At 36.2% G+C, this 27,669-nt stretch overlaps 1 protein-coding gene across 1 annotated transcript; it reads right to left on the reverse strand.

Annotated features, from left to right (window-relative positions):
- Positions 1-16,576: 16,576 nt before the first annotated feature.
- LOC124542790 lies at positions 16,577-22,981 on the reverse strand. Its single transcript, XM_047120678.1, has one exon. The coding sequence runs from the start codon at positions 22,979-22,981 to the stop codon at positions 16,577-16,579; it is 6,405 nt and encodes a 2,134-aa protein (XP_046976634.1).
- Between the last annotated feature and the right edge of the window lie 4,688 nt (positions 22,982-27,669).

Consider the following 27,669-nt stretch of genomic DNA (forward strand, 5'->3'; position numbering starts at 1 on the left):
TCGCCTATTGTCTTGGGAGCTCTAAAGCCCTTAATTGTTGCAATATATTTATCCAATGGTCTAACACCTTCAGCTGACAACTGATGTCCTAAAAAGTTTGCATTTGTCATCCTGAAAGAGCATTTGTCTTCTCTTATTACGACATTATAATCTTTTAGTATAGACAATAGTTTCTGCAATCGCAAATCGTGCTCATTTAAATCTTTCCCAAACACTAAGATGTCGTCAATGTAATTTACTACACCTTCACAGCCTAGCAACATGCGCTCTAAAGTTTTCTGGAAGATTTTCGGAGCGCATGATATCCCAAACATCAATCGTTTGTATCTATACAATCCCTTACTGGTGATGAACGTGGTAATATGTCTCGAATCTGGGTGTATTTCAATTTGATGAAAAGCGTATTTTATGTCTAACTTTGAAAAAATTCTAGCATTTCTCAATTTGGGTCAAGAGCATGTCCATTGCCGGTAGTGGGTGGTTTTCACGTATAATGGCTTTGTTAGCTCGCCTCATGTCTATACAAAGACGTACTTCTCCATTATCTTTAAGGACAGGCACCACAGGGGATAATAATAAATACTCTTTATTGTACACCAATAATAAAAAACAAGGCAAATGGGTAACATGTTGAGTAGATGTACAAAGGCGGTCTTATCGCTACGGTAGCAATTTCTTCCAGACAACCTTTGGGCATAGGACTGAAAAAATAAATGGAAGCGGTTTGGAGGCGTACAAAAGTTATATTATATTATTATTATTATATTATTAATTGACTAAAATATATTACATACGAATCAATATATATCAATATGGAAAGAATATATAAATATATAATAATAGATATAAATGAAATATAAACATACATACACATACACATACATACATATACATATACATATACATATACATATACATATACATATACATATACATACATATTAACAAAAGTGTAAAATAAGTTATGACGTATTAAGCGACAAGTAATGTTCTTTTAGGTATTTTTTGAAACGAGTGTGGGATTGCGCTTTTCTAATGCTAATAGGAAGGGAGTTCCAAAGGCGTACTGCTTTTACTGTGAAGGAATTGGAATAGAAGGAAGATGAGTGAAAGGGGGTTTTTAAGGTAAGGGTATTGTTGGATCGGAGGGAACGTTCGTGGGTATCACAGAGGAACTCAAAGCGCTCTTTAAGGTAAAAAGGTGTGTCAGGATGAAAAAGTACACAGTAAAGTAAGGAAAGGATATGTGTATTCCTGCGAAAGCGAATTGGAAGCCACTTGAGCTTATTACGAAGTTCGGAGATGTGGTCATATTTGCGAAGACCAAATATGAACCGAATGCAAAGATTTTGAAGGCGCTCAAGTTTATTTAATTGCTCCTCTTTAAGATCGAGAAAGCAAGTATCAGCATAGTCAAGAATGGGTAATAGGAGAGTTTGTGCCAATGCAATTTTAGTAGGCAATGGAAGAAAATACTGCAGCCGGCGAAGAGAGCCCATGGCTGCAAATATTTTCCTACTAAGCTCGCCTACCTGCGGCGACCAAGAGAGATACCGGTCAAAGACGACGCCAAGGTTTTTTACCTTATCGCTAAAATTAATAGTCGTGTTGTTAAATCTAACTGGTGGAATAAGTGACCAATCTATACGACAGACCATTTTGGGACTTCCAATTATTGTGACTTGACTTTTTGATGGGTTGATATTTAAACCAAAGGAGATACTCCATTTGTAAATGCCTTGCAAGTCATTGTTTAAATTTGTTATGGCCGTTGGTAAGTCAGTTAGTTTTGTGTGAGAGTAAATTTGGAGATCGTCTGCATACAAGTGGTAGAGAGAAGAGATATGTTGACTTATTGAATTGATAAAAATAGAAAACAGGAGGGGAGACAACACGCCACCTTGTGGGACGCCAGCAGTTACGTAAGACCAGTTTGAATATGAATCCTGGACACGCAACCGCTGCCGGCGCCCGTACAAGTAACTACGAAACCAATCAATTACTGATGGAGATATGTTAAGAGAACGTAGGATGTCCAAGAGAATATCAATGTCCACTGTGTTAAAGGCATTGCTAAAGTCAAGCAATGTTAACACCGTAAGCCTTTGATTATCCATTGCAAGTCTAATGTCATCTGAAATTTTAACAAGAGCAGTGGTCGTACTATGACCCTTGCGGAAGCCGGATTGGAGTGGATTTAGGAGATTATTCGATGAAAGGAACAAGGATAATTGTTGATGGACAAGACGCTCCAGTACTTTGGACAGGAAAGGAAGAATTGAAATAGGACGAAGATCAGTAAAGGCTAATGGATTAGACTTCTTAGGGAGAGGAATAATTTGGGCGTCTTTCCAACAGGAGGGAAAAGTACCGGATGAGAAGGAATGATTAAAAATGTGGGTTAGAATAGGAATAATAAGATCACAAATGGGAACGATCATGTTACGACTGAGGCAGTCACAGCCCACTGCATTAGAATTGACAGCAAGTAAGTTCTTCTTAACATCACATTCAGATAATTGAGAGAAATTAAAAGGGGAATATGTCATAGGAGTATTTATGGCTGAAAGAAAACTAAGAGTAGTAGATTTTGTAGTATTATCAATAGTAGATGATGAGATGAAATATTTATTGAGTTCGTTAAGGTCGAACGTGCTTAGATTAAGGTTCTGTTTAACCTTGCCAACTCCCAAAGACTTAAGGAATTTCCACACTTTAGCGGAATCTTCTTCCTCAGTGACAGATTTGTGAATATGGCGTCGTTGTGCATCTCTACATGCCTTGTTGCAGCGATTCCGATTTTTTTTATAAATCTCCCTATTACTTGAAGTCGGATCTCGTTTGTACTTTGCTCGAGCTTTATTTTTTAGGTCTTGTATGTCTAACTTTGAAAAAATTCTAGCATTTCTCAATTTGGGTCAAGAGCATGTCCATTGCCGGTAGTGGGTGGTTTTCACGTATAATGGCTTTGTTAGCTCGCCTCATGTCTATACAAAGACGTACTTCTCCATTATCTTTAAGGACAGGCACCACAGGGGATAATAATAAATACTCTTTATTGTACACCAATAATAAAAAACAAGGCAAATGGGTAACATGTTGAGTAGATGTACAAAGGCGGTCTTATCGCTACGGTAGCAATTTCTTCCAGACAACCTTTGGGCATAGGACTGAAAAAATAAATGGAAGCGGTTTGGAGGCGTACAAAAGTTATATTATATTATTATTATTATATTATTAATTGACTAAAATATATTACATACGAATCAATATATATCAATATGGAAAGAATATATAAATATATAATAATAGATATAAATGAAATATAAACATACATACACATACACATACATACATATACATATACATATACATATACATATACATACATATTAACAAAAGTGTAAAATAAGTTATGACGTATTAAGCGACAAGTAATGTTCTTTTAGGTATTTTTTGAAACGAGTGTGGGATTGCGCTTTTCTAATGCTAATAGGAAGGGAGTTCCAAAGGCGTACTGCTTTTACTGTGAAGGAATTGGAATAGAAGGAAGATGAGTGAGAGGGGGTTTTTAAGGTAAGGGTATTGTTGGATCGGAGGGAACGTTCGTGGGTATCACAGAAGAACTCAAAGCGCTCTTTAAGGTAAAAAGGTGTGTCAGGATGAAAAAGTACACAGTAAAGTAAGGAAAGGATATGCGTATTCCTGCGAAAGCGAATTGGAAGCCACTTGAGCTTATTACGAAGTTCGGAGATGTGGTCATATTTGCGAAGACCAAATATGAACCGAATGCAAAGATTTTGAAGGCGCTCAAGTTTATTTAATTGCTCCTCTTTAAGATCGAGAAAGCAAGTATCAGCATAGTCAAGAATGGGTAATAGGAGAGTTTGTGCCAATGCAATTTTAGTAGGCAATGGAAGAAAATACTGCAGCCGGCGAAGAGAGCCCATGGCTGCAAATATTTTCCTACTAAGCTCGCCTACCTGCGGCGACCAAGAGAGATACCGGTCAAAGACGACGCCAAGGTTTTTTACCTTATCGCTAAAATTAATAGTCGTGTTGTTAAATCTAATCTTCTTAACATCACATTCAGATAATTGAGAGAAATTAAAAGGGGAATATGTCATAGGAGTATTTATGGCTGAAAGAAAACTAAGAGTAGTAGATTTTGTAGTATTATCAATAGTAGATGATGAGATGAAATATTTATTGAGTTCGTTAAGGTCGAACGTGCTTAGATTAAGGTTCTGTTTAACCTTGCCAACTCCCAAAGACTTAAGGAATTTCCACACTTTAGCGGAATCTTCTTCCTCAGTGACAGATTTGTGAATATGGCGTCGTTGTGCATCTCTACATGCCTTGTTGCAGCGATTCCGAATTTTTTTATAAATCTCCCTATTACTTGAAGTCGGATCTCGTTTGTACTTTGCTCGAGCTTTATTTTTTAGGTCTTGTAACAACTTGATATCAGCGGTTAGCCAAGGAGCAGGCAAATGCTTAACACGCACAGGTCGTATCGGAGCATGTTTATCAAATAGCTGTGTCAAAAGCGAATTAAATATAGCTACCTTTTCATCCACCGCAGACGTGCTAAACACCACTGACCAGTCAATCTTAGCCGCATCATCACGTAAGCGGTTCAGATCCATGCCACCAAAATTGCGCTGCAGAAGAATTCTTGACTTTGCTTTTGGGGGTCTAATTTTGTAAGAAAGGAAAATTAAGTCGTGATATGAAAAAGCATCGGCAGAACATTGTCCATGTTTCTCAACGTGTTCGGGCGAGGAAACAAGAATAAGGTCAAGAAGGGAAGGAGTCGAGTTAGGAAAGGAATGCATAGCATTTAGGGGGAGGATATGCATATTGGCCGAGTTTACAAGAGAGCAGAGGCGTGAAGACCTGCTGTCTTGCTTGAGCAGGCAAGTATTAAAATCGCCCATCAACACTGTATGACTATATTGGGGAGTATATAATTCCAGAAGATTTTCAAACGAACCAAAATAGTCAACAGTTAGTGATGGGCTATAATAAACACCTAATAAAAGTTTTGTGTGAGAGAATATGATCTCAATGAAAAGATGTTCGGGGCCATGACCGTCACATGAGACGGAAGTGTTAATAATGGTAAAGGGGATATGGGGTCGCAAGTAAATTGCAACACCACCCCCTGTTCGGCCAATACGATCATTGCGGATAAGATGGAAACCAGGAAGAGAGTAGGAAGTTGAGGGTAGACAAGGTTTCAGCCAAGATTCTGATACTAAAATAGCGTGAATGTTTTTATTATGGAATGAAGATAACATATCGGGATAATGAGCAGGGATACTTTGCGCATTGATATGGATGATGTTAAAGGTTTTTGGCAGATCATGGAATTGGGAATCAAGAGTTTCGGAGAGAGAAGGAATACTGTGAAAACTTAAATCATCACTGATCACACCAGTCGAAGAAGAAAAAGAATGATAGATGTCGTTATTGTCGCTTGTCATAATAAATATAAATATATATATATATATATATAAAAGTATATAATATGTATGTAAAAAATAAAAAATGAATAAATAAATATAAATGTAATTAAAACGAAAATAAACTAAGATTAATATAAATGAGGTCTTATCTATATGTCGTCCATACACCCGCCAGCGTATGAAAAAAGAAAGCTTTACACTTTATACCCTAAAAAACCAACAATTTATAATAAGACAATGACAGCAAATACAGCTTACAAAAATCTTACAACGAGATAATTATAAATAATTTAACTTCTGACCATTGTGGTCAGAAGTTTTCATTAAAACACAAAGAAATAAATCATTTAAAAAAAATAACATACAGGCCAATAACGGCTAACAAATTACATTGTTTTAAAGATATTGTGGCGTATAAATTGTCTAAACTAGATCTTACGACACAGGATCCAAATGAGCTTTATAATTCATTTTTTGAAGTAATACTAAAAGAATTTAACAATATATTTAAAATGAAATCATGTTATAGTAACACAAAATTAAAGTTTAGTGACTGGGCTACTGTTGGTATTTATAAAAGTAGAAATAAATTATACGACTTATATGATATGAGGCGGTGGAATCGAAGCGTAGCCTTTTTAGAATACGTCATTAAATATTCCAAAATTTTTAAAACAGTATGCATTTCTGCTAAGTCCTTATATTTAAAGAAAAAAATCCTGAATTCTGATAATAGAATTAAAGCCACATGGGATGTTATTAGTAGTGTTAGTGGAAAACCCAAAAAGGAAATGATACCAATAGAATTGAACACAGGTAGTAGATACACGAGTTCTGAATTAGAGGTTGCTAATTTATTTGAATCATTTTTTGATAAAGTACCCCATAAAATAACATTTCATTTAAAATCATCTACATCAAATGCAGCTAGGTTATTAAATAATAGTGTTTCTAAATGCGTTATTGATTTTTCATTTGAAACGGTTTCTGCAATAGATGTCATAAAAGTATTTAAAACTATAAATATTAAAAAAACTAACGACATATGGGGCATTTCGGTAAAATTTTTTAATAACATCATATACGATATTGCTCCGTATATAGCAGTAATTTTTAACAAGAGTTTGGACACGGGTTCATTTCCTAACTTGTTAAAATGTAGTAAAGTTTTACCACTTTTTAAAACTGGAAACAGAAGCGATCCCGGTAATTACAGGCCTATTTCAATACTCCCATCCTTAAGTAAAATTTTCGAAAAAAATATTTTAAATCAACTTCTCGTCCATTTCGGTACAAATGCTATTTTTCATGGTGGGCAATTCGGTTTTAGAAGAGGTCGCTCGACAACTGATGCGGGGATTGCGCCTCTCAAACATATTTACGAGGCTTGGGAGAAATCACAGAAACGCTATTGGAGTATTCTGTGATTTAACTAAAGCATTCGATTGTGTAGAACACGAAACGCTTCTTTATAAGCTCAAATATTACGGTGTTAAACGTAAAGCTCTTGATCTCATCGCTTCATATTTAAGTCAAAGAATCCAGCAAGTTTTCATTAATGGAATAAAGTCTTCTGGATCTACGTTAAAAATGGGAGTTCCACAAGGTTCAATTTTGGGTCCCTTTCTATTCCTAGTATATATAAATGATCTTCCTTTCTATGTTAAGGGTATTTGTGATATAGTGTTGTTTGCTGACGATACTTCGCTGATTTTTAAGGTTGACAGGAAAAAAAATTACTATGACGATGTGAACGGTGCATTATCACAGATACACAATTGGTTTACAGTAAATAATTTAGTTTTGAATGCTCAAAAAACAAAATGTGTAGTTTTTACCCTACCTAATGTTAGCAAGCAAAATTATAATATATCTTTAAATGGTGACCGTCTTGAAGTAGGTGATACTACGGTGTTTTTAGGAATAGAATTGGATTCCAGACTTCAGTGGACTTCTCATTTATCATCCCTAACAGGAAGACTCAGCTCCGCAACATACGCGGTTAGAAAAGTTAGACAACTAACTGATATTGATACCGCTCGTTTAGTTTATTTTGGTTATTTTCACAGTATTATGTCATATGGCATATTACTTTGGGGTAACGCTGCAGATATTGAATCTGTCTTTATTTTACAAAAGAGAGCAATTCGGTTTATTTATCATCTTGGAGCTAGAGACTCTCTTCGGGATGTTTTTAACAGAGTAGGAATACTTACTGTTGCGTCGCAATATATTTACAACAATATCATGTATATTCACAGTAACATTGATCACTTTGATAAAATCAGTGATAATCATTGTATATGCACTAGAAGTAAGGATAAACTTATAACGCCAAGTTTCCGACTCCGCAAAGTCAATAGATCCTTCTTGGGGCAAGGTATCCGTTTCTATAATAAAATTCCGCAGAAATTTTTAACTTTGCCGTTTAGTAAATTCAAATCGTTTATTAAAAATACATTGGTAGAAAAAGCATACTATTCGATACAAGATTTTGTAGATGATAAAAAAGCGTGGAGTTAATACCTGTTGACTTCCAAGCAGGATACATTAATTGAAATAATTGTATTTAATTAACATGACGTTGTATTTTTTAAATGTTAAAAAAGAGTAACTACTGAGTTTCTTGCCGGTTCTTCTCGGTAGAATCTACTTTCCGAACCGGTGGTAGCTTCACTTAATTGTAAAATGACGATTCAAAAGTGCTTATAAAAGCCTACTTGAATAAAGTTTATTTTGATTTTGATTTTTGAGAAAAAAAAAATGATAATAACTAATCATAAAATAAAAAGTAAAATCACTACGTCAAAAAAGCAACCGAAAAATTATTAATTGCACTATAATAAAATCTAATGTAAAAAATCTAATATCTAATTAAATATCTAGAAAGATATCTAATTAAATAAATAAATAAATAAATAAATAAATATGAGACAATCTAATTAAATAACTATCTATTATTTATACTAAGTAAGTTATTTCCGAACGTATAGCAACTGGCAACCCGTTCTGCATGTCAGGCTATCATTGTCAAAGATATAAACAATGTTCTCGCATAATGTACCTAATAAAAAGTTATATTAAAACAAAAACATACATATTAAGAAAGTAAATGTGGGTACGTTGTGAAATTAATTAATATTGTTGTAATCGGCAAATAATTAATAAGGTGCTATCACAAATGAAGAATACATGAGGAACGACTAATAAGAATTAAAATAAGAACTGATTAAAATAAAATGGTAATCACTTATTTTTTTACCACTCGCTTGGTACGAGGAGCAATCACTTTTTGATCAACTCTGGATGCTGCAGTCTTCACTGGTGGTGGAGATTTTTGAGAGGATGACGAATTGGAGATGCAATCAAGATCGGGTATGCACTCAGCCCTGTGGTGCACACCATCCATTACAATGTGGATGCAGTCATCCCATGTCCAGAAATTGCTTACGCCGAAACGCTGTCTTGCCTCTAAGAACACTCGGTGTCGGGTTTTTGTCAAGAATTCTGACTGTGTAAATCCAGTACCCTTAAGTTTGGATTTGGCGAACCAGACCTTATCTCGACTAGCAGCGTCAGTGAATTTTATTACTATAGGTCTAGGCTTATTTTCCAGTGGGCGACCCAACCTATAAGATGCCTTGATGCTATTGCTAGAGAAATTTCCAAGGTTGAGATGGTCCGCTACAACGGTGGTAACACGAGCCGAAGTGTCCTCAGATTTGTCTTCCGGCAGCCCATGGAGTAACAACATCTTCCTTCTGCGTCTCATCTCTAGCCGATCAATTTCTCTGCCAAGAAATTCAACCTGACGCTGAAGTGTGTTCAGTGCCGTGACGATAAAGGTTTTAAAAGCTGAAAAATCTGAGGATAGTGTTGCAGTGGAAGCTGGTGAATTTCCTTTGTTTAACTCCCTTTGGAATTCAGACATTCTGGCGTTAAACATGTCTGACAGTGCAGAAATTGAGTCCTTCATGGCGTCCATTGTTGTGAGTGATGTGGTGGTTTTAGTTGGTAATAACTTTTATTGTGAATTAAAGTGTAAATCAAAAGGAAAACACTTGCTGGTAGGTAGTAAGGTGCAAGATTATATGCACATAAGTAATTTATGCATTAAATTAATTAAATTTTTAAAAATAAATACGAGTGTCAAAAACAGCTGTGTTGTCAGTTTCACTCCTACCCGCGAAAAAATCTATTCCGCGAAAAAATCTATTGATACCCATCTAGAAGAACCTAAGACTGGTTCTATTATGTCTCTTTGTTTAAGTTCTTCGATTTTTTGTTCAATTTTAGATTCTAAAGGTATAGGAATCCTCCTGTATGGCTGTGATACGGGTGGAATGGAATCGTCAATTGCTAAATGGACAAGCACATCTTTAAATTTGGGAAATTTTCCTGTCTCTACTTGATTTACCCCTAAGCTTGATCCAATTCTCAAAACTCCTAATGATATTGTTGTAGTCTTCCCTAAAAGGTTTCTCGTAACCATCTATGATAACATAAAAAGTTGATCTCTCCGACCTCTGTCCTATCTTTATTATAGCTTCAAATGATCCTTTTATCTTAAGTGGTGTGGAACTACCGTAAGCCATAAAAGTTACATTAGGTTTTGCCTGTTGATTATACAGATTAACTTTATTTCTCTTCAATGATTCCCAGGTTGCTGCCGTAATTAAATTCTGCTTGCAACTAGAATCTATTAACATCTTTGTTTGCACTCCTCCAATGGTACAATTTATTTCGACATCATCATCAAAGTGAAAAACATATTCAATATCATTCACTTTTGTTATTTTTTCAATAACTTGGTTAACTTCAGTTTTACCTTTATCAAATCGACTATTCTTTTGTTCAAAATTATGTTCTTTTCCTACCTTTCTTTTAAAAGCTTGTTTTGTTTTGCAAAATTGTCTAAAATGTCCTCTGAGACCACATTTTAAGCAATCCTTATCTCTAGCAGGGCATCTAACATCATAAGCAGCATGTCTAGGATTACCACATCTTCCACATCCAGATTTCACATTCTTTTGGTTATTATAATTTCTTCTACTCTTAGTTTCAAGTTTATTTACTTCTATATTTTTATTAGTTTTAGTAGGATTTTTGAATTCTTCTAGTTGTTTATTTGCGGCCTCTAATGTATTTGCTTCTGTAATTATTCTATCGAGTGTAATTTCATCACCAATGCATAATATCTGTATCCGTAATTCAGGTAGAAAGCATTTTTCTGTTACCTGATCAATTATATTTTCGTCCTTATCCGTAAAAATTGACATTTGTCAGCTTGTTGTCGCAATCTTAATATAAATTTTTCAAATTTTTCGTCGGGTTCTTGCTTCAGAAGCCTAAATATATGTCTTTCATATAATTTGCTTTGCTTAGGTGCAAAATAAGCATCTAGTTTGGCTATCGCTACTTCGAAAACATCTACATTTTCGCTTGGTTTGATATTTGCTCCAGGGATATTATAGAATACTTCCTGTAGTCCTAACCCGCCAAAGTGTAGGAGAGAAGCCCTCTTCTTTATGTCGATGTCAATATTTGACAAATTCAAATTCTTTATTTGCAAGATCATGGTTACAGAGATGTTAAAATTATTTTATAAGTGCATTCATAATCTGCCTTTACATGGCATGCAAATGTCAATTTAAATTACATTTTGACAATAATCTTAGAATATTTATAGCGCACAATCCTAATACAAATTATAAATTATTAAATTATATAATTTTAATTACGTTCTGTTAATTTTACGTTGTCAATATTTTAATTATATTTTAAATTGTCATAATATATCTATATATATATGTATCATTACCAATTAAGTAAATAAATTATTATTTTTAACCAATTAGTTATTCAATTATCATAAATTACAACTACAATAGTCATTTATGCTGTAAAAGTTGTATTTAAGTAATAAGGTAAACAATCTACTTTTAAATACATTGAAATTTTTCAATTTTTTTAATTCTTCTGGCAACTTATTATATATCTTAATTAATGTTGAATGACAGCTTTTTTTAAACATCTGGGTTCGTGGTTTATGGAACAGTACTAATCTATTCGGGTTCCTTTTACATCGAGGATAAACTTCATTCGCTTTTTTAAATATCCGAGTGTGTTTAAAAACAAAGCAACATGCTTCCAATATGTAAAGGCACGGAAGTGTTAAAAGAGATAATTCTTTGAAAAGAGGTCTACAAGTTTGATATGGGCGAGCTCCACGTATCGCTCTTATATTTTTCTTTTGTGCTATGAACGCTCTGTTAAAGCTCGTGGAATTACCCCATAGCAAAAGACCATAGACCAAGACACTTCTAAGTATATATACAAAGCTCTTTTCCATCGCTCCCAACGTGCACCTACAGAAGTAGGTTCACCGTCGCAGTCAAACTTTTCCAATAGCAAAGACATATTTGGGTGACCTGAAGTAATCAATTAAATGATTCAAATATTTAATCTGCTATTTGTTTACATTTTTTTTTGTCTATATAATATATAGCATATCAATTTAATGATCAGAAAATTTTATCTGCACATTGTTTTTTATTCCTTGTTTACTATACATAATATGTATATTAAAATATCAATTTAATGATCAGTTCAACTTTGTAACTGTCCTTGATAAGTAATAATTTGTAGTGCACTACTCATACTCAGTTTAGAATAAATTTGGTAGGTCACCATAAAATTATAATCTGCGTGAGGGCAGATTAACTTTTTGTATATCAATTTAATGATCAGAGAAATTACACCTACAAATCTCTGCTTGATTTAACTTGCATCATTGCATCAGTAATTAAAACATGCAAGCAACGACAACAATCATTTAAGTTTTGTTTACCTCATTAGTACCCACCGTTCTATTATTACAATAAATAAAATGTCAAAAGAAATGATTCAATATAAATATATTATTGTTGAATTTTATTATTTCCTTCGTTGTTGGTCAAAACTGTAGGTAAAACTTTTCCTAAACACTAAACAATGACAATAAATATGTTGAGTTCACTAACAATGTATGTATATTAAGTTACGATAAATAAATAATGAAATCTATGGCAATTAGTCTCACAACGATTGTATTTCGTAGTCAAGATTTTTCGAACAAAATTAACACTTAGAAATAAGTATATATATAAAATTATCTAGACACGCGGTAGCGTGTCAGCCAAGTTCGGGCAACAGAACTGGCGAGTAGCACCGTGTGTAATTTTACACGAACCATTTGGAGCTATTTTTGACCCTTTCATAACTCAAAAACTGTTTGACATAAATTTGTCAAATTTGGCAAATATATTAAGACTTGCGAGATACATATGTACTCCAAATTTCATAAACACATCTCAAACGGTTATTTAGATATTAATGTCCAAAAATCGTCATTTTTATCACTGACTGACCTATAGATCAAAACTATTTCCCACTTCCAGGTGTCCTAGAACGTTCATATTTGGCATACAGATAGGTGATCAGTTGTATACGAAGGAAAAAATCTGAAACTGGTAAAATATTATCATTTTTTTATTTTTTTCCACTTTTTATTCTTTTAGGAACACTAACTTAAATAACTGTTTTAAAAATATTTAAGAATCAGCATTTATGATATCTATATGTGGAATTTAAAGACTACACGTATCATACCATACTAGAAAACGTTTATATTATTATTACATAATTATTTTAAAATTATACGTTTGCGTATAACAGATAAACGTAATGTGAATCGAAATAGATTGTATATCCATCTCACTTACACACGCTAAAAAAAGTAAGAAAAATATATTCGGCCATTTTTAATTGTTTATTATATTTGACATTTCTCGCAAGTCGCAATGTATTGTCTAATGTTTTTAAAAGTTTAAAGGTTTTATTTTCTTATTTTACAATGTTTATTTTATTAAAATTAATAAAACTGTAATTTACTTAATTTGTTAAAAGGGAAAAAAATGTCATTGAGACATGGTTGACTTAAAGATTTATTTATCGGAGCTTAAAATGATTATATTTAATTTCCAAGAGGTACGTAAATATAAAGTTATTATTACACTAAGTATACGATATAACGGCGGTTTGCCACCACTGCGGGGCGGACCAAGACGATGCCCAACACACGCTAGAGGCGTGTCCCGCGTGGACCGCGGAAAGGCAAGTCTTGGTCCAGCAAATCGGGCGAAATCTCTCCCTGCGAGCAGTCGTGTCGGCGATGCTACGCAGGGAATCGGCGTGGGAGGCCGAAGTCAACTTCTGTGAGACCGTCATGGTCCAGAAGGAGACTGCGGGGCGGGCTCGGGAGAGGGCCGGGTCCGGCCGTGGGTGCGTGAGATGGGGGTCTCACGCATCCGTTTTCATACGGCCGAGAGGAGGAGTCCAGTATGGCCCCGGACTGCCGGTGTACGCACCAGCGAGGGGTGCGGGGAGGGCGAGACCATCTTCGCCCTTCTGAGAAGGGCTCCGCAAGCCACGAGCGGAGCAACGCACGGGAGAGGCCGCGGACGTGCTGCGAAAGATCCCGTAGCCTCTCCGTTTTCCGTGGTGTGGCGGCCATCGCAGGGGGATTTAGTGAGTACAATCTCACATAACCCGGCCTCCCCCCCAGGAGTTCGGGTATCTATGAAGATTTACCCTGCGTCAAAAAAAAGAAAAAGTATACGATATAATTGCAAGGACTGTAAGTAAGAATGTTAGAGTTTAAAACAAGTATAAACAATTAATATCGTTTATAATTAAAGAAATTTGAGTTTAACTGTGAGTAACATAACCTTCAAGTATTTTTAGTTGAATTTTCCTTACAATTTTACGTTTACATATTTATACATATTTAGAACAACTATTACTAACTATTTATAAGTAAAATGAATTTGCAAAGACATTATCTATTTATAATTTTTTACGTTTATTTCCTGTTTATATTATTATGTTTCAATTATTTTGTTATATTGATAATACCTAAATGATGTTAATTTCATTATTGAATAATAATCATAAATAATTTGATGTATATATGTAATGGCAATTATATCTCATTGTCATTATGTATATGGACCAAATTATATTTATATTATTCAATTCTTTTCTCTAGATCATGATTATTGTGTATGGTTGTGAATGTTTGAATAAAATTACTGTTTGCGATTACAGTTTCATAAAAGAAATACAAACCTGGATGCTATAATAAATATAGATATGCAAATACATTAATGCTGTATACTCCAGCGTGAGGCTACATCTATTACCGCTAACTTGAAGATTCTTAGTGAAAATGTAGTAATAAATGTAGTTTTAAATAATAAAACAAATAATAATTGTAATAACTTTGGTTTTATTTTTCCTAAAATATAATATTATGTATTACATACATAAGTTATGTATTTACATTAAACAATAAAGATTGTTTAATTGTTTGTTTTAATGTACCCATTAATTGAAAAAGTATGAATAACAACAACATAGTACATTATTAAGCAATGATAATGTTTTTGAAATTGGTTATTTATTATTGTTCAAAACAAACCATTGTAGTCAAGAGTATTCATATTTATTTATAGGTTTTTCTTACAAAATTATGAAGAAATTTTTAATCATTCTTAATTATTTTATAAAACCATACCAGTAACACAAAATAAAAATTTTAACAAATAGAAAAACCGACTTCAAACAAAACACTATTTTAAAACAAATAAAAATGCACTAAAAAGTAATAAAAATAATTGCATATTTAACATATTTTTGAGAGTCCTCCTAGGTAAAATGAAATGAAAAATATTAGACTACTTAAAAGTCGATTTACGATTATATAATGTGAACGGGCTAGTTAGCACACGTTCACTTAATTCGTCAGATGTCAGGTAGATCGGAGAGCAATCGGGGTTGTCGTCAAGCAAAGAAAACAATATGTTTGTCAAGCCAACCGATACTACGGAGCGTCTTTATTACACTGAAAGTACATAATTATAAAATGTAATAACATAATGATCGTAACTGGGTCATACGAATTGTGTGTAATACGAATCGTCAAGTATCAAAGACCTTACAGGCACGTGTACAGCGCTAGCTTGTACATATTTCCAACTACAAAAAGAGAAAAAATAAGTAAACAAAAATAAGCAATTATCTAAAATTAAAGATACACATTAGTTATTTAAGTCCCCAGTGCTCGCATTAAGATTAAAGTGGATTTTCCTCGGGATGGCGGGTGATGTCGCAGTGTCGACACTCGTTGTAGAGCCTCGTGTCGCTGTACTTGCGGCTGTCATTCTCGGGATCGGCGAAGAAGACGGCGGGGGCGTCGACACTATCTCGTCTAATGTAATGTCATTGTTTGGGTTGACCTCACTAGGTTTCCATTCACATCTTGGCCTCAGATTAAAATATGCGAGTGTGAGCAGCAACGTCGTCATCAAAAATAAAATTGTATAAATTACAATATAATGTGTAGAGCCACGGGTTTCAAATTTCTTCAAGTCTGACCGCTTCAAATCGTCTATGTTTTTCTTTATTGATGTAAACAATTGTTCATGGTTCTCAGCGGTGAAATTGTGAGGCAAAGATATGTTCATGAACTCGTTCAGCGTAGATATAACTGGTACATTGATGTGAGTCGTAGGTTGAATGTACATGTGATTGACATAGTCATGTTGAGCGTGAATTGTAAAGGATTCACCTCTAATAGTACAACCAGGGTCAAGGCCGATTACTCCATTATCACGTAAATGTTTCATTGTTACATTATTCGGACATATAATTCGTATGGCGCATTCGGTGCAGCAAGAAGACATCCATGTGTCACGAGCGTGTAATTTAATCCATCTGTCGGTGCATACTTTCGCTTCTGACCTACAGTATGGTTTGTTTTCATTGCTAATCTGTAGTTTCATATTACAGAGCGATTGTTCAACTTGCATTGTGTATACAGGATGGTTCAATGGACATAACATTTGTTTATGTGTCTGTCGTATGCACATATTTGTATCCTTTTCTGTCATGGGTATTATTGTGTCCTTTCTCACGTTGACAGCGAGATATTTTGTTTCCGTGGAAGTAAAGATGACTTTGTCTCCTCTTCGTTGAGGGATATCGATGACGTCATTCAATTCAAATTAATCTCTGTTTAGCAGGGGAATCTTGATTTCCATTATCAGGAATCTCCTAGTCACTTTAGCTCGTACTTGTAAGAGACCGTAGAGATCTCGAAAATTGTCAGTTGGAACAACAACATCATCCTGTAGATGGCCGGATATTACATTTAATTGTTGCGTAAGTTCTGCCGGAGTTAATAAGTGTATGTTCAGGCGGCCATTATAAATATCGGTCACGATGTCAAGCAGAGTGTCCTGCGTACGCCGAAGGTTGGAGATAATCACATCAACAGATATTAAAGATGACAGTAGATGGAATGCCTGTAGAGTGCTTTGTCGTTCTTTTTCGACTTGGTGCATCTCAGTAGATATTACTCGCAGATTTTTGTAGATATGCTCAAATTGAGTGTTCATAATTTGTTCGTTTCTTTTCAGGATATTATTCTCCGCTTCGATCAATGATGTTTGGTTTTTAAATAGCTTAAGTAAATGATCTTCTCGCTCTTTTACGGTTTCAATATCCTTCTCGTATCTTCGAGCAAATGTGTCATCCAAGACCCCAAACAGGGTGTTAGCTAGGTAACCGACCCCGTTGATTAAGCCTCTCTTGTTTCGTTGCAGGATGTGATGTTGGTTCGTCAGCAATTCGTTATAGTGTCGAAGTTCATCGAGCTCGTGAGCGAATTGCGTCACAACAGGTGCACATGAGTGATCGTTGTTGCAGGTTTTGTTTACCGAGTAGATATATTTTTCAACGGCGGTAATACTATGCCAATATGTTGTCATGTTGTAGTAGGCAATAAGTTTCCATTTGTCCTGTATGATTCGTACGTCAGAGATTTTGTCAAAGAACAATGTGTTATTGTTCAAGCTTTTGATGTAGACATTTGCTTCAGTCGTAGATGTTAAAAGCATCAGCAGGAAAAGTACCATGTTCATCAGTGTAGTTGGCAGACCTCGATTTTTTCGCAATGTACGTGGTGTCGAGGTGTCATTTTTCTTCGGTTCGTCATTTTCCAAAGTGATTTTTGAGAAGTCATGTTCATTGTTTACCGGAAGTGGAACCAACTTGATTATGGGTCGTTTTATTTCTCCACTCTTCGTACGTAGCGTCACGACTCTGATGTGCCCATCCGTTCCTGGATGAACGTCAATCACTCGACCCATAGCCCATTTCGTCGGTGGCAGGTTCTCTTCTTTGATGAGAACAATGTCATTAACCTTCATATTTTCTTGAGGATGCTTCCATTTCGAACGAATTTGTAGGTGTTGTAAATAGTCGGACGACCATTTTCGCCAAAAGTCACGATGCATTTTCTCAGTGAGCTGCCATCTCGTCTTGATACAACGTTCGTCAAAGTCAGTCAGCGGCGGGGATAAAAGTGGTCCTCCTACTAAGAAATGTCCTGGAGTTAAAAAGCTGTCGTCCTTGTTCTCCGTCAGTGCACACAACGGCCGAGAGTTCAGACACGCTTCTATTTGATTGAGTAACGTCGTAAACTCCTCAAACGTCAGTTTTTGCTCTCCCAAAACTCGTCTAAGATGGTGTTTAGTACTTTTTACCGCCGCTTCCCACAATCCGCCAGCGTTTGGCCATGCGGGTGTATTAAAGTGCCAAGTGACACCCATCTCGGCAACTTCAGATAGAAAGTCATTGTTGATAGCTTGCAACACTTCTTTGTATTCCTTTTTCAAAAGGCGTGATGCACCGACAAAGTTCGTGCCGTTGTCACTGTACATGTGCTTTGGGGTTCCCCTTCTTGCACACATACGTTTGAAGGCTGCTAGGAACGACGGTGTGCTCAGGTCAGAGACAAGCTCGAGATGTATTGCCTTGGTAGAGAAGCAAACAAACACAGCGATATAACCACGAGTGGTTTTTATTCCTCGTCCCTTATTCGCTTTCAATTCCACTTGGCCGGTGAAATCAACCCCTGTGTGCGTGAAAGCTCGGGACGGCGTCACTCTGGGCTCGGGTAGGTTAGCCATTATTTGGTGTTGGTTGTGGCTCCTGAAGCGAGTACACTTCACACAATTTCTCAGGTATTTTTTAACTGTGCGGTTGCCCCCTAAAACCCAGTATCTTTGTCTCAGATATGTCAAGGTAAGACTTGGTCCACCATGCAGTGTTTGCAAATGAGCTTCTTTGATCAAAAGTTCTGTCAGTCTCGAGTCCTTAGGTATGATCATCGGGTGTTTTGCAGTTTCCGATAAATGCGAATGTCGAAGTGTCCCTCCAACTCGTAAAATATTTTTGTCATCCAAATAAGGCGTCAATGTTAATAAATTACTTTTTGAGTGCACCTTTCCATTTTGTTTTAGTTGCGTTATTTCCGAATGAAATTCTTGCATTTGTACGGCTCTAATTACAAGTCCGGAGGCATATTCAATTTCCTTTGCAGTTAAGTACGTTGCCCTGTCACTATTGTTTTGATGCGTCAACACGTTACGTACGTTTGTTATGAAACGTAAAACGCGAGCTATCACTCGCACAATATGCTTTATTGAACTATGTTTATTAATTAATTCTTCAAACATCATAGTATTTGAAGTTTGAGCGGCGCATATTTGTACATCTTTTTTCAGTTCAAATTGGGGTGTTTCCACCTCTGAGATGTCATTTGCTATATCATTTTTCAACCACTCGGGTCCTTTCCACCACAACGAGTGTTCGGTGAGCTGTGAAGGAGTGAGTCCTCTCGTAGCGCAGTCAGCGGCATTCTCATTGGAACTCACGTGACGCCAGCACGATGACGGCATGACATCTAAGATTTCTTTAGTGCGATTAGCGACGAAAGTCTTCCAGCGAGAGGGGTGGCCTTGGAGCCATCCCAAAACCACTAAAGAGTCGGTCCATCCGAAAATGGGAACGTCAGATGTTTGAAGAGCCTTCATAACTTTTGTCATTAATTTGGATAATAAAAGAGCGCCACATAGCTCGAGTCGCGGCAAAGTCATAGTATTCTTGCGAGGCGCCAATTTTGTCTTTGATGCGATTATTCTAACGATAGTTTGTCCATTGTCATTTTGTGATTTGAGGTATATGACGCCAGCATAAGCTCGTTCAGATGCATCACAGAATCCGTGTACCTCGACAGACGTATAGAGATTCCCAATCCACCGGGGTATGTAGAACTCGTCAATGTGTTTCAGATCATCTCTGATTTTGTTCCAGTCTTGCTGTATCTCAAGTGGAACTTCGTCATCCCATTCCATAGATATCAACCAAAGTTTTTGAAACAATAGTTTGGCTCTAATGGTGAGCGGAGATAGCCATCCCAGTGGATCAAAAATTTTTGAAATATTCGATAGTAATATACGTTTGGTACAAAGGACCGATTCGTCATATTCTTCAATCGAGTGAAATGTAAACATGTCAGTAGCGGGGTTCCACCGTAATCCGAGCGCCTTTGTAGAGTTAGCATTTTTGAAGTCTATTGTTGTCGGATTTATTTGTTCGGTATTCAGGTGTGCAATTAATTGCGGACAATTACTCGACCATTTTCTAAGGTTAATTTTAGCGCCCTGTAACATCTCGATAAGTTGTCTTTGGACTTCTCTTGCGTGGTCAATCGTATGGCTGCCGCTTAACAAATCGTCGACGTAAAAATGATGAGTCAGGGCTTCAGCAGCAAGCGGAAATTTAGTTTTATCGTCAAATGCTAGCTGTTGCATCGTACGCATAGCTAGATATGGAGCGGCTTTCATACCGTACGTCACGGTGCACAGTTGATATTCTCTGATACGATCTTGAATATTATCTCGCCACAGAATTTTTTGCAGGTGTTGTTGTTCGGGATCCAGCAGAATACAGCGGTACATCTTCTCGCAGTCTGCTGTGTATACATAGCGGTACGTTCGCCATCTGAGCAATAAACTTTGAATGTCTTGTTGAAGCTTGGGACCGCTTTCCATTAGGTCATTCAAACTGTTCCCCGTAGATGTTTTTGAGGAAGCGTTAAAGACGACACGAAGTTTGGTGGTAAGCGAGTCTAGCTTTTGTACCCCGTGATGTGGTAGGTAGCACATAGGCTCCTTGTGTTCAGTGCATTCGCGCATGTGACCTAGATCTATGTACTCATGTATGAACTGCCCGTAGCTCTGACGTAGTGTGCTATCCTTCATCAGGCGACTCTCGAGCTGTTTGAATTGAGCCACGGCGCGTGCTTTGGAGTGTCCAAGATGCTCTTCAAAGTCAGTTTTCATCGGTAGTCGCACTTCATACCGACCGTCAGGCAAGCGCTTCGTTGTTTTGGTATAAAGTTCTTCGCAAAATAATTCCTGTTGCGTCATCGGTGTGGTTTCGGATGCGATTTCCTCCACCTCCCAGTAGTTGGCGATGTCTTCAACTCCATTTATAAGAACGTGGCAGTTAAAAGTAGTAACAGGCCCAGACAGAATCCACCCTAATCTCGTCTGTTGGGCAATGGGCTGTTGTTTAGTTCCCTTGATCAAACCGCTCATTATGATTTCTGCATAAATTTTTGTGTCAAGTAACATGTCAATTTTGTTTGAAATATTGTAGTCAGGATCAGCGAGTTGAATGTATTGTAAGTGTGGATATTTCTTGGCTGCAAAAGTAGCATGCGGCAAGCTGTTCACTAGTTTTGGCATTACTAGGGCGTCAGTGGTGAAATTGTAGTCATTATAGATCGACATGCAGTGCAGGTGTATTCTTCCCTTGCTTCTTTTTGCTGAAATACCCACTCCCGTAACAGAGGCATTAAAATTTTGGCGAGGCAGTCCTAAGAGTTGCGCAGCATTTTCAGTTATAAGAGTTGTTTGCGACCCTTGGTCTAAAAGTGCTCGCAAAGTCAGGTAGGTATCGTCAAAAGCACGTACACGTAATTGTACGGTCGTTAATAATATTTCGTCATCCTCGCTAGTCACATTGTTTGTCGCATGCTGCCGGCGCTGAGGTACAGAGTTCGATGCCGGTGCAGTTGACGCAATCAGTTCGTTACCCGAGTCATGCAAAGAAGTATGATGACCTCCATTGCAAACTTTACATCGCTTTGTAGAATTACATATGTTTCGTTCGTGCACATACAGGCAGTTTTTGCAAAGTCGATGTTTCGCAATTAATTTCCACTTCGCATCTGTTGTCAAGGAGTCATATTTCCGACATTGGTAGAGCGCATGATTTGAATTGCATAAAATACATTGAGTATTGGCAGACGTCACGTGTGCAGCTTTATAAAATTGTGCTCTATTACCAGCTCCGAAGTGAGAATTTCCTTTAGCCTTGAATGACGTAGATGATTTTGTCGATGACCAATTTTCGTTCTCTTTCTTATTCGTGGGTTCAAGCGCAATGAATTTCGCCTCTAAAAACGTCATGAATTCGTCAAATTCGGGGAGCTCGCGAGGCATCTTTCGCGATTCCTTGTAGTCACTACGCGTTTCAGGATCAAGTTTCTGGACTAACAGGTACACCAACAGTGGATCCCAGCTCGATGTGTCCACGCCTAAGTTGTGAATAGCGTGAATACATTCCATCGCGGTGTCGTGTAGGCGCTTAATTTCAGCCGATGATTGCCTTTCTATTGGGCGCTGGTTGAGAAACACTTCAATATATTTGTTAAACAATATTTGAATGTTGTGGTATCGGTGATACAAAATTTCCCAGGCAGTTTTGTAGTTCTCTTCCGATACAGTAAGGTGTTGGACGAGGCGATGAGCTTCACCTTTTAATTTGCCTTTTAAATGTTGCATCTTTTGAGAGTTGCTCAGAGTCGAGTTGTCATGTATGCCAGTTTTGTAGAGATCTAAAAACGTAGGCCATTGTGTGTAGTCACCGGAAAATGTTGGAACCTCAACCTTAGGGGTGGACTCGTATTGATGCGCTGTAGCAGATATTCTTTTGTTTAGAGATCTTTTCATAGCCTTGAATTTCTCCTCGTACTCGGAAAATTCTTGTTCGTACGCCGCATCTTCACTATTTAATATGTTGTCAATTTTGAGGTGCAAAGTGTCAATATTCTTCCATCGGAATTGCAGATTCTTTAATTCGTCCTCCATCTCCCATTTTTCCGTCAGTTCGTCAAGATTGATGTTCTTTATTTGTCGGCTTAACGCACGGAAGTTGGTACGTTGCTCACTAAGCAGATCTTGTGTAGAAGAATTTTTCACGTCATCGTCATCGTCCGACGGAGGACAATAATTCTTAAGAACAGCTTTAATTCGTTCATACATAATTTTGGTGTCAGTGTAAATATCTTTCGATATGTACTCTTCAGATGGATCAGGCTTTGTTGCCAAAATGTTGTTATGGTTAATATCAAATTCCGTCCAAAGGCTGTCAAGAGTGCTTACTCGTTTGCGGATGTAGGCTTCAGTCTTCCTAGTAGCAGGATCCTTGTTAAAATTCTTGTGGATCTTCTTGATGATTTCGATAATTTCCGATTGACGAGTAATAACTTCCATGATTAACAAGAATAAAGTTCACTTCACTAACAGTCGCTGTCACGTTCAGACAGCCTGGGCTGATATTCCAGAGGCTGGAGGGTTTTAATGACCTTGTGCCCTTTACGCGTTTCGCCGTCTCAACTTAGGTTGCAAGGATCAACTAAGCCGATGCGCTATTCACACTAAAAAATACAAGATCATCCGGCTCGAAGGACCAAAATGAACGGACTAGTTAGCACACGTTCACTTAATTCGTCAGATGTCAGGTAGATCGGAGAGCAATCGGGGTTGTCGTCAAGCAAAGAAAACAATATGTTTGTCAAGCCAACCGATACTACGGAGCGTCTTTATTACACTGAAAGTACATAATTATAAAATGTAATAACATAATGATCGTAACTGGGTCATACGAATTGTGTGTAATACGAATCGTCAAGTGTCAAAGACCTTACAGGCACGTGTACAGCGCTAGCTTGTACATAATGTAGTTATAGTTATTGTTATATTTGGAGCCGGTGTCGGTTTTTCTATTTGTTAAAATTTTATTTATTTTTTGATTTTAAGTGAAACTGATGCAGACTAACATTTTTTTCTTAATGTGGATAGATTAAGCGTGTCGTTTATATAAATCAGAAACTACTTCGGGGACAATTTCAAAAGAAACTTTCGAATAAAGCAAAAATGGACTCGAAAATGCGGCTTTAATACGTCATGCGGCATAAACTACAAGGTACCACCCTCGAAAGAGCTGTAATTGACCTCAGTAAAAAACTTTGCAAAACAGCTATTATATGTCGTACATCATATGACATCACATCATATACACAAAATTTGATTAGAGATAGTAAGAAATTCTGCCCCAAATTGCACCCTAACTGTAAGCCGTTTAGGAGTTCCGTCAATACATAGTATAAAACAAAGTCGCTTTCTCTGTCCCTATATCTTTAAAACTACGCAACGGATTTTGATGCGGTTTTTTTAAATAGATAGTGTAATTCAAGGGGAAGGATTGTGCATATAATACATGAACAATATAGTAAAGAAACACTGAAAATTTTAGAAGTTTGCAATGTGATGTCGTAAATAAACAGATTCTTTAGTATATTTAGTATCAGTATTGCACCCGTGAGAAGTCGGGGCGGGTCGCTAATTGATTATAATATTCGATTATGACAATTACATGAACATAACCACGTTCCGGAACGTGAATTTCCAATCAGGATTTCGGAGAGGTCATAGTACTACTACTGCCCTACTTAAAGTATGCGACGATATACGTTTTAACATGGACAACAGACATGTTAGTATCCTGGCATTATTGGACTTCAGTAATGCGTTCAATACGGTTGATTTAGATCTCCTGCTGGCAGTGCTTCAGTCGATTAATATCTCTTCCGATGCATTGAGTGGTTTCGTAGCTACCTGTTTGGTCGTCAGCAATGTGTACGGATTAATAATAAATTATCCAGCCTCCAATCTTTCTCATCTGGTGTTCCTCAAGGCAGTGTCCTCTCTCCACTTTTATTTTCCATTTTTATTAATACTGTATCCCATCTCCTCTCGTCTTCCTTTCATCTTTATGCTGACGACTTGCAGGTCTACGTTTCTGCTCCCTTAACAGGTATCGGAGGGGCTATTGAGAGGCTGAACCAGGAATTGTATAAAATTTGTACTTGGAGCAAGACGTGCGGGCTTCTTGTAAATCCAGATAAATCGCAGGTCATTATTATTGGCAGCTCCAAACTACTTACTAAAGTTGATTACGCCAACCTACCTGCGATCATCTTTAACAATACGCCTTTGTCACTTAGCAGTTCCGTTAAAAACCTTGGTCTTCTTATCGATAATACATTATCCTGGACTGTGCAAGTTGCTGAAGTCAGTAGAAAAGTTTTCGCCACATTTCATTTGTTAAAACGTTGGAAACACTTTCTGCCCATTAAGACTAAAATCGCATTATGTCAAACTCTTCTACTTCCTATTTTGGACTACGCAGATTGTTGTTACACAAACATTACTGAGGACCAACTCAATAAGCTAGAATGGTTACAGAACGTTTGCATCAAATTCATCTTTGGTCTACGGAAATTTGATCACGTCTCCGAATATCGGGCGCAACTTAAGTGGCTTACTATTCGACATCGTCGCAACTTGCACATGTTATCCCTTCTTTACTCTATCCTCTATAATCCTCTTCTTCCCGCGTATTTGAAGGAACGGTTCTGTTTTGTGGGTACTGGCGTCAGCTATCCACATGAACTGCGGTCACGCTCTGACAACAAACTGTCACTGCCGGTCGCCACTTCCCACTTCTATAGCGAATCCTTTACGATGACAACTGCAAAGCTATGGAATACGCTCCCTGCCGAAATTTGTCAATCTGAGTCAATTTATATATTTAAAAATAGGTTACATAAGTATTATTTATCTATTCAATCTGCGTAAATACTATTTCCTATATTATCATACTATTAGTATTTATTTATTAAGTATTATATTTTATGTACGTAAGTTTTATTTTTATATTATATGTTTAGTATAACTTTCTGCTATATATATAATTTTATTTATATAATTATTTGGTATATATAATACATATGTATTTATTAAACTTATATATATGTATTTTGTTATATATAACGGAGCAGGCATGTCCGAGCGCGTTTTTAAAAAACATGACGTCAGCACAGCTGACGTCACGAGTGTCAGTGTTTCGATCTTTAACCATCTTCGGTGGTATGAAATAAAACTCAGGAAATAATCCTCTCTGATTTATTCCAATATGAGACTGTCCGATCGCTCCGACGGCTCGACCAAGTCTGTCGATACCTGCGGGTGCTTAATCTTTTATAACAAAAATAGGTGGGTAGACTTATTCACTCAAGATAACAGTTGTTTACAAACATTAAAATATTTCAGAGTAATTTAACATTTCAAAATTCACTAAAAATTATTCATTTAACAATGAAACAGTTTTAAATTATTAAAATAATCATTTCTGGACACGTGTTTTTCTTAAATTCGTGGCTCCGCGCCGACATATATTATTTGTATTATTTAAAAATTAATTCTTAGCTGTTTAAGAATAAAACATGCTTGTTTGCACCATCCCGTTTCCCACAAACAAATTCTTACTCTAAAGGGTTGTCTGTAAGAGATTGCTTTAAGCAATAAGACCGCCTTTGCACGCTTCTCTTTTTGTTATATGTTTCTTGTGATGTTATGTACTTTACTGTATCTTTTGTCTTTTGTGTGCAATAAAGTGTTTATAAATAAATAAATAAATAAAGTTAGGTCAGGGCTTTGGCTCAATACAAAAAGTGAGGTAGAAAATGTATTCAACACATGTACACCCGGGGCAAGCTATCAGTACCAAATAAATAAGATAAGTTCTATGCATCTGGATTCCACAAATATATTTGTTTTAATGCATGGTGACAGTTTGTCTCTGAATAAAAATAATTTAATAAAGGATACAAAATTATTACTTGAAATTCAAAATCAAGTGAAATGTAAATTTATAATTAGTACATTTCCATATTCGCACACCTTGACAGATGCACAGAACTTACATATTTATGATTTAAATGTATGTTTATACAATATGACTCGACATTGTAGTAATGATGTCATGTTATTTGACATTAATAAATTAATTTATGTAGGTTTAAGTTGACAGAGGGTACTATGTATCTACCAATTAAATCCAGAAGACAACTTGGTAACCTAATTGTTTACAATATTAATAATTGTTAATAATTGTGACAAAAGTAAAGATATTAAAATTCATAGTTTAAACAAAATAAAATGACAAAACCTATGCCCTCTTACTTAAATATTATACATAAAAATATACAGGGCATAGGTGGCAAAGATCATGAAATAGAATTATTTTCAGACTGTTATAAAACTCATGTATTTTGTTTCACAGAGCTTTGGATTAAAAGTTTTGACATATTTAATGTCCTAAAAGCGAAAGTAATAAATATATAATTGCATGTGGCGACTTTAACGTCGACTTATTAAAAGTAACTTCGCTGAGTGTTAGATTAGTCACATTGTTTAGGTCATTTAATTTAACGCACCGAGTTAATGAACCAACACGAATAACCAACGATACTTCTACGTGTATTGACAATGTGTTTTGTGACTGTGAATATATGAATTTTCAATTATAAATAATTTAACTTCTGATCACTGTGGTCAGAAGTTTTCTTTAGAACACAAAGAAATTATTCATTCAAAAAAAAAGCTATATAGAAGTAATAAATATATAATTATATGTGGTGACTTTAACGTCGACTTACTTAAAGAAACTACGTTAAGTGTTCGGTTGGTCGCCTTGTTTATGGCATTTAATTTATGTTGAGGTTATTTCGGGAATTCAATAAGACAGCTATCTTCTGTATAATAACTCTGTTTATTATTAGAAACACTTCTGTAACACAGTTAACACACCTGTAGTTAACACGGTCAAGGGCAAGAAGAAAGAGTGATGGCCGCAGATAATATTAATAAGTAATTAGTGTTGCTATGACAATAAATCTTAATTATTACTATTTGTTTTTATTGCTATATCCAACAATTTAACCCGTAGAGTTAATGAACCGACGCGAATAACCGACGATACTTCTACGTGTATTGATAATGTGTTTTGTGACTGTGAAATATATGAAGTATCAATTATAAATAATTTAACTTCTGAT

The sequence above is a fragment of the Vanessa cardui genome, chromosome W (assembly GCF_905220365.1).
Source record: "Vanessa cardui chromosome W, ilVanCard2.1, whole genome shotgun sequence".
Classification (NCBI taxonomy): Eukaryota; Metazoa; Arthropoda; class Insecta; order Lepidoptera; family Nymphalidae; genus Vanessa; species Vanessa cardui.

Excerpts from the sequence above, each read along its gene's own strand:
- LOC124542790 (XM_047120678.1), bottom strand. The coding sequence starts at position 22,981 with ATGGAAGTTATTACTCGTCAATCGGAAATTATCGAAATCATCAAGAAG.